Genomic DNA, 8760 nt, shown 5'->3' with positions numbered 1-8760 from the left:
TCTAGGGAGATAGGTGTGGGATACTCTTTTCTATCCCAATACCAGATCAATAAAAGGAGGTATCATAGGACGTGTGGCGTTACCTCTTCGAGAGGGCATGAACCTGGGTAAAATAGTGCCCCCTTTACCTCTTGTTAACCATCGTGCCAAGATCACCAGCTCAGGATCCCCTACCCGAGATCTGCCGGTTTTAGCACCATCAAGATTTGAAGCCCGACAACTTAGATCTGGTGATTGGACCCCTCGCAGCATCTTTGGATTTGACCGAGGATCTTCATGCAACCACCACCCAAAAACCGGTTTCCCACCCATCAGGGGACGACAGTCACGACTGGCTAGACCAAGCCTTGAGCTCGGATCCCAACTTTCAACAAGGTGGCGTAGTTAACATTATTGATGAGTCCAATTTATGTGATAATTTTACTAGGTATTTTGTGCCTACATGGTAGGCTTTGTGGAATTTTACCACGTTCGCGCACATCTTTTTGTTGATAATCCACCAGGTAAAGTATTTTGGACTAATTAGCATAATATGGAGAAGATCCCCAAAAATGGTAGTGAAATCATGTATTTAAAGTGCTAATCACCTACCATAAAAGAATCAAGCAAACAGGCCAAAGAAGAAATCTTCGTCGCACTTCTCGAGCAAAAGACGACGTTCCATACAACCGCGAACGCTCGTATGGAGTGCCATCAACGTCGTCGGATCGCCTCCTTCCACCCTGTGAAATCGGATCAAGAATCAGATGCCCAGAAAGACCAAAAACTCGACAAGGGGTGGTGGGCAGCATGGACTGCGGAGGCTGCGTGGTGGTGTGGCGCAGAGGGCGCCATATTTGGTGAGACTCGGGAGGATCTAGCTCGCTAGTTCTTCTGCCCGGTGACGAGGAATGCGGTGGCTTCTACTTGGTCATGGCACGATGGCTTCGTCGGTGGTGTGCGGGCCAGCGGAGATGCAGTGAGTGGGGATGTACTATTGGGCGCTGATATGGGTGAAAGCCTTTTGGGCTCTTGCTAGTAAACAACGTCGGTGTTCGTGGACATTGTGTCACCTCCTTAGAGTCACCGCCATGGAGTCCACCCTTTTGCACACCCTTGCTTCTCACTCTTCGGGTGAAAGTCTAAGGTCTGATCAGGTCAGGTGACGGCGTCGGCATTGTCGCTTCCCTCTTTAGGGCACCGCCTTAAAGAGCATTGGCCCCTTTGCGCGCTCCTTGGGTTGGATGCTCGTGTCATTGTGGTTGGTATGTGTCCGTCCGATGATGTGGATGTTTGCACGATTTCTTGCGTGGCAACAATGGCGGCTTTGAGCGAAGTTGGGTTGCAGCTGAGTTTTGATAGTCGGTCTCATCCGACGTGTTCGAGGGGTCGTCGTGCCTCACTTTGTCTTTGTGAAGTAGGAGCTATTGAGGAGGTGCCTTCGTGGTGATGATGACATGAGACAGGTGGTCGGTTTCGGTTCTAGCGCCGGCTTGACGCTTTTTCTTCAGCAATCCTCGGCGACAAAGTCGGAGCTGCCTGGTCATCGGTGCATGCGGCGGATTGTTCGGCATTGGCCGGTGCAGTTCTCGACGCTTGTTTGCGGTGTAGGCTACATTGGTGGTCGTCGATGGTAGAGTCGGAGTCGCTAGCTCGTGGAGGAGTGATGACGGTGACACCGAATGGCAACCTCGACATCGCTCTTCTTCTCGACGGCGTGTGTGCATTCTTATGTGGGCTATTAGGTCACCTAAGATGCCTTGCTTTTACGAGTACAATTTTTCACTAATTATCAGGCAACTCTCTCCTTTCTTGATGAATTTGAGATCCTCCGACTTTAAAAAAGAAGGATATGACCTTAGATGTCAAAAAAAAGATATGACATTATATTTTTTACTCTGTAATCATTGGCATTTTTGGGTTAAGAAGAGTCGGTTGGACTTGCTCTATCCATCTGTCATCAGCTTGCCTACTACCCGAAGGTAGACGACGGTCATCCCCACCGTTCGACGGTCACCGTCATCTACCCTCCATCTTTCCCACCCTTCTTCCCCCCAACATCACTCCACCCTCCCGCCCCGCCACTCCCACCCCACACCGACACTTCCCCTATCCTCCGCCGCCATGGACCGCGAACCCTCCGTCTCCGACGAGGACGACGACCTCGAGACCCTCGTCCCCCAGAACCACACAAAGCCCCCTTCCCCATCCTCCCGTTCCCGGGCCTCATTCGGCATCTCCATCTCCGGCTTCCGCCCCGCGCTTCCCTCCTCGGCCACATCCCTCGGCCGCGCCCTCTGGTCCCGCCGGTACCTCCTCATCTGCGTTTGTCTACCCGTCCTCTTCATCATCCTCTTCTTCTCCCTCGGCGGCGCCTCGTCTCTCCCCGCCTCCATCCGGCTACCCTCCGCCTCGCCCGCCGCCGACCTTGCCTCCTCCCGCATGCGCGAGGCCGAGCTCCACGCCCTCTACCTCCTCCGCTCCCAGCGCTCCGGCCTCCTCAGCCTCTTCAACCGCACTGCTGCCCCTGAGCCCACCAACAGCTCTACCGCCGCCCCTGTCTCGCTGTCTGATCTCCAGGCTGCGCTCCTCAGCCAGATCAAGATCAACCGCGAGATCCAGGAGTCGCTCCTCTCAACGCACCACTCCGGGACCGGCAATGCTACGGAGGATGCTTTGGATCTTGATCTGCCAGGTCCCGTGTGCAGGAGGAGGGAATTGCCGTACAACCGGCGGACGATAGAGTGGAATCCCAAGAAGAATCGGTACCTGTTCGCCATCTGTCTCTCTGGGCAAATGTCGAACCACTTGATTTGCTTGGAGAAGCACATGTTCTTTGCGGCACTTCTGGGCCGGATCTTGGTGGTTCCCAGCCAGAAGGTGGATTATCAGTACGACAAGGTGCTTGATATCAACCACATTAATGATTGTATTGGAAGGAAGGTTGTGATTACTTATGAGGAATTTGTGGATAAAAGGAAGAAAGTGAGCATCGATCAATTTATATGTTACGTGGCGTCGCCCCCGTGTTACATGGATGAGGAGCATATTAAGAAGTTGAAGGCAGTGGGGATTTCAATGGGGAAAATTGAGGCTGCTTGGCCAGAGGATGCAAAACTGAAAGTGCCAAAGAAGAGATATGTAGCAGATATCACGGCAAAGTTCACGACAGACGCAGAGGTGCTTGCAGTCGGTGAGTTGTTCTATGCTGATGCTGAGGAAGAGTGGATTATGCAGCCTGGTGGTCCATTGGCTCACAAATGCAAGACTTTGATCCAACCAAGTAGGCTCATAATGCTTACCGCACAGCGATTTGTGCAGACTTTCTTGGGTGGAAACTACATTGCTTTGCATTTCCGTCGACATGGCTTTCTTAAGTTCTGGTAAGATATCATATCAGTTAATTAGTAAGCAATCACCTCAATATTTAGCAACATGCATGTATTAAGGTTGTTTGTGGAACTTGTGATCCAACGTGCTGACAGGGCTGCATTTTGTTTCTAGGCTCTAGTAGTAGTTGGCTTATCTCTGTTATAATTGGACCGGGTTGCTCATACATTATCCTCTTTTTGTCATTGCTTGGTTGATGTTGCTTTGGACATTGCAATTTTGGAAAATGAAACTTGTCTGCTTAGATAATTCGTCCACAACACCAGCCACTTATTTTGATAAAGAATGGCTCTTCATTTAGATCTAGGCAGTTAAATTTGTATAAGGCAAAGTCTGACTACTACACAGCTGACCAAATTTACTATAGGCGGTCTTGATGGGGCTTTTAATGAAGTGTCTGCTAATACTATAAATTAACCATATCTTTCTTATGATAGAGTAAGCTTCGTGTAGATAGCCAATAGTTTCTCTTCTACTGGTCAAGGTTATTTCTGAAGAGTTATTTTTACTTTAGTTCCTGAGACCTTACTGAGGGTGCACCAAAGTTCACGAGCGCTCTGCCTTTTGTTTTAATTAACTTGTCAGGCTCAGCTAAATGGTTTAACTTGCTAACTTCATGACCAACTTTGAGCTGGTTGCTGCTCTTGGTCTTGGTTCCTCACATTGTGGGTCATATTTGGTTAGCATATGTCAAACCCATTATCATCCTGATACATCAATAATACACTTCTGCTAAGTGCTCAATACTTACCACCAGTCAGCACCTCGCAGGTTGGGGTAATTTTCTATAGCAGTTAAACAAAATTATTTTTGTTAAAACATAAACTTAATCGTAATTTACTATTCGATATTTTAGTACAGCTGTGTCCAAAGAAAATCCTACAGAGATGAGCAATGCATTATGAGTTTCCTTGTCAACAGTTCCTGATAGTATGCATTATGAGTTTCCTTGTCAACAGTTCCTGCTAGTATAATAAATTGTTTCTATCTATTTGGCTGACCATGTGAGTTCCGTGATCTCACTTGTTAACTGAACACCGTTATCTTTGGCTCATTGTTTCACCATGTCACAGCATTTCAGAGAAACATATTTAGGTGAACTCTATTTTTTGCTTTTCCATCTTGGATATATCCACGGATATATATGCCAAAGAAGCATGATGTTTGATTGTGACGAGACAGTTATTATCTGCTTTCAGTTCATGCTAACACATCATTAGGTTCTTTGAGTTTGTGCTATAGCAATAGTGCTCCTGTGCTTGAAGGTTACAAGCTGTAAGAAATTAGTACCTACTCTATGACTACAAAGAAATAGTGCTCCTGTCCTTGGCGCAGTGGTAAAGCTGCTTCCTTGTGGTCATGAGGTCATGGGTTCAAGTCCTGGAAACAGCCTCTTACAGAAATGTAGGGAAAGGCTGCGTATTATAGACCCAAAGTGGTCGGACCCTTCCCCGGAACCTACGCAAGCGGGAGCTACATGCACCGGGCTGCCCTTTTTTTTTGACTACAAAGAAATCATATATATAAAGCTGACACTTGGTTAGAGCTTGGATTGACACAAAATCTACCACATACTTGTGTGAATTACTCCTTGCATTTTGTCATTGTAGTTATGGCACCTGTATGCACCATATGTTTGAGGTTCTTTGGGGATTATTGATGAGAAAACAGCTCATTGCATGGAAAATCTGCCGAGACTTTCGGTTCATCACACACAAATATTATTGTAATTTGCAATTATCTTTTCCTGTGTGGCATTAATTGATATATATTTTTGTCTTTGTGCAGTAATGTGAAGAAAGAGAGCTGCTTCTTTCCCATCCCTCAGGCAGCAGGATGCATCTTGCGGATCATTGAGAAAGCTAATGCCCCAGTAATATATCTGTCGACTGATGCTGCTGGGAGCGAGACGAATCTTCTGCAGTCGTTGGTTGTTTTCAATGACCGGCAAGTACCTCTTGTGAGAAGACCAGAGCATGAAGGTTCGGAGAAATGGGATGCCTTGTTGTACAGAAAACACATGGGTGGAGATGATCAGGTATATATCAATTCCCATCCACTTTCTTTTCTCTTGGTTCTCGTATTGAGACAATAGTTCAGTTAGCAAACCGTGTCGATTGCTTATGCAGGTCGAGGCCATGCTCGACAAGACAATCTGCGCTTTGTCGAACGTTTTCATAGGGTCATCAGGCTCCACCTTCACAGAGGATATCTTCCGGCTACGGAGGGGCTGGGGATCGATGTCCTACTGTGACGAGTACCTCTGCCAGGGTGAGCTACCCAACTACATAGCGGAGCTAGAGTGAGGAAGTAGTACCATGGTAGAGAGATTCATAGCGGCATTCTTTTTCCCTTGACGTGCTGGTGATATACATATATCCTGTAAATTGGCGTGTACAACTAAGTGTAAAAGAGTTGGTGATGTCTTCTGTATCAGCGTCGTCCACCGATTTGTCCGGGCGGCGTTCGTTATTCTTACACGGTTAGAGAATACAAAGGGGGCCTTCGGGTTGTGCAGTGTTTTATTAACCATGTGTGGCAAGTGAAATGCCCATTCTCTGTACTACTGCTTGGAATTGAATTTAGTTTTCTTTCTGCACTCTGTTTCCATGAAATACATACTAGCATCACAGCGTGCAATATGAGGTGACAAAGTTTACATGGGTTGCCTCGAGCTACGGCTTCACACCCTTTGTGCCCGGGCAAACCGCAGGAACCGCGCGTCAGGTCTTTCTAAGAAGAAGGTCGGACAATCTTACAGGAGAAATGGGCTGGCCCAATAAATTCCAATAAGCTGATATTGGATCCTTTTTCTGGTTTTAGGAACCCTCTAGAAGGTTCCGGTCCAGTTTTTTTTATTTTGTAGTTTCTTTACCAGTTTTCTTTTTCAGTTCTTTTCTTCATTTTTTTTCATTTTCAGGTTTTTGCCCTTTAAAAAAATTGTTCGTAATTTTTTGAGAAGTTTTGTCATTTAAAAAAAATTCCATAAAAATAGTCACAGCTTAAAAAAGTGATCCCTTTTCATTAAAAATATTTAAAAAACTAAAAACTAAAATATTTGATAAAATGGCGCATTTCAAAATATTTAAATTTTAAAAATAATGTTCACGGTTCAAAAAGAATATTCACAAAACATTTTCGTAATATTCACAGTTTTTTTTTGTTCTTTCGGCTTTTGCTTGGTTTCCTAGGTTTTGAAGAAAAAATGTGCTTCCATGAGAAAGCACAACCTGTGCTTCTCGAAAAGGGAAAAGCACAGAGTGTGCTTACATGAGAATGGAAATGGGAAAGAACACAGTTGTGCTTCCCCAAAAATGTGAAAACCACAACTTTACTTCTAGGTTCCTTTTTTTCGGTGGTTTTTCTTTATTCAGTTTTTAGTTTCTTAAGTTTTGGTTTTTTCCAGTTTCCATTTTTTCTCTGATTTTTGGTTTTTGTAAAAAATCATCGAAACCTATTAACATGGGATTTAATTTCGAAGCTCTTGACATGAAAAATCCAATGCTAAAAACGGTTCATGATTTGGACGCACGGTTTAAAAGATAAAATGATTTGGAAAAACGGATCTTCGAGAAAAGGACAAAACTATCAGGTTGCGAAAAGTGGTGCACATGTGCACTAGTTGTCACCACCAGAGAGGGTGCGAGTGACCTTTGTAAGGGGTACCCCTTACAAGTGATTTCGGTGACCAATTTGACGCAAAGCGCGTCATTATACGATCCTATTTGATGCTCTTCATTGCAAGATAGCTCTGTTTCGCACAGGGGCGTCCCCGATTGGGACGGCCAATTCGCGAGATACCGTAGGGGTCCAATTTTTACCTAATATTTATTTTAGGCCTCTGTTATATTCATTTGAAAAAAATATATTTTTTTGATAAGTGAACATTTTATTGAAAATTACAGAATGTTATTTGAAAATGTGAGCATTTTTTTGGAATATAGAATCTACGAGAAAAGGACAAAACTATCAGGTTGCGACAAGTGGTGCACATGTGCACCAGTTGTCACCACCAAAGAGGGTGCGAGTGACCTTTGTAAAGGGTACCGCTAACAAGTGATTTCAGTGAGCAATTTTACGCAAAGCGCATCATTATACGATCCTATTTGATGCTCTTCATTGCAAGATAGCTCTATTTCGCACAGGGGCGTCCCCGGTTGGGACGGCCCATTCGCGAGATACCATAGAGGTCCAATTTTTACCTAATATTTATTTTAGGCCTCTGTTATATTCATTTGAATTTATTTTTTTGATAAGTGAACATTTGTTTTGAAACTTACAGAATGTTATTTGAAAATGTGAGCATTTTTTTTGGAAAACCTGAAGATTGTTTTAGAAGTTTTACTAACATAAAAAATTTTGTGAACACTTTTTTAAACTTTTGAATAATTTTTGAAAAAAATTGAACATTTTTCTAAAAGCATAGTTAGTTTCCAAAAATCCTTTTTTAATGTTCAAACATTTTGTAAAAATATGAACCTATTTTTGAAATGGACATTATTTTAAAGAATTGAAAATAGGGAAAAAGTAAAGGCCTAGCAAGAGAAAAAACAGAAAAATGAATAGAAACCTTCTGAAAGGTTCCCAAAACAGGCAAACACCCGACAAGAAAAGTTTCGCAAAATCCTTATACTCACTACACTAGCTAAATGTGCCGGTCCACCCCGACCATTCTCTTCACTCCTCCGTGCAAAAGGTCATCTATTTGAGGCAGAATATATCAAATAGGCTTTGCCCCTTCTCACCCGCAAATGATATAATATTGCTTATAGCAATAAATATTCATTGTGATCACACAGTAGCGTAGGAACTTGGCCGATCCATTAGGAACTGAAGTGCTCATAAGCCTCAGCCATTTAAATTCATGAATATTTTCCTAATATATGATCATTTTTAACTTCAATGAATTCACAACATTTTTTTCCAATTTGTGAATATTTCCTGAATTGGTGAAAGATTTCACAAATTCAGATCGCGAATACTATTTCAATTTTGCTCACATTTTCAAGTCGGAAACATTTTCCAAATTCACAAACATCTTTTATATTAGAAAAATATAATAATTTCCAAATATTCTTAGAATTCGTGATCATTTTTCAATTTCTCGAAACTATTTTGAATCAAGAACATTTTTATTCAAATTCATGTTTATTTTTATCAAATTCACGAAATGTTTTTAATGTTGGACATTTTTGAATCCACCAACATTTTCTAAAAAAATTAGAAAACCGCAAGCAATATTTTGAATCCATGAAAGGTTTTCAAATCTAGGTTTTGTATGACTCAATGAAAAATTCAAATTGAGTTTCATTTTACAAATTTGACGATCTTACTTTGTTGATAGTTACTAAATCCGGAACAGGTTCTCGATTCATGATTTTTTTAATTGAT

General features: G+C 43.0%; 1 protein-coding gene across 1 annotated transcript; it reads left to right on the top strand.

The window, feature by feature from the left end:
* Window positions 1-2036: 2036 nt before the first annotated feature.
* LOC123188179 (O-fucosyltransferase 36) lies at window positions 2037-5971 on the top strand. The gene is made up of 3 exons (XM_044600218.1): window positions 2037-3362; window positions 5158-5407; window positions 5499-5971. The coding sequence occupies exons 1-3, from the start codon at window positions 2104-2106 to the stop codon at window positions 5673-5675; spliced, it is 1686 nt and encodes a 561-aa protein (XP_044456153.1). The 5' UTR covers window positions 2037-2103; the 3' UTR covers window positions 5676-5971.
* The last annotated feature ends 2789 nt before the right edge of the window (window positions 5972-8760 follow it).

This window comes from Triticum aestivum, chromosome 2A (genome assembly GCF_018294505.1).
Source record: "Triticum aestivum cultivar Chinese Spring chromosome 2A, IWGSC CS RefSeq v2.1, whole genome shotgun sequence".
Lineage (NCBI taxonomy): Eukaryota > Viridiplantae > Streptophyta > Magnoliopsida > Poales > Poaceae > Triticum > Triticum aestivum.
The sequence above is the reverse complement of the archived record's forward strand: the minus strand, read 5'-3'. Positions and strand labels throughout refer to the sequence as shown.

Excerpts from the sequence above, each read along its gene's own strand:
- LOC123188179 (XM_044600218.1), top strand. The coding sequence starts at position 2,104 with ATGGACCGCGAACCCTCCGTCTCCGACGAGGACGACGACCTCGAGACC. Across the intron at positions 3,363-5,157 it reads CATGGCTTTCTTAAGTTCTG|TAATGTGAAGAAAGAGAGCT; the intron begins GTAAGATATCAT and ends GTCTTTGTGCAG. Across the intron at positions 5,408-5,498 it reads ACATGGGTGGAGATGATCAG|GTCGAGGCCATGCTCGACAA; the intron begins GTATATATCAAT and ends TTGCTTATGCAG.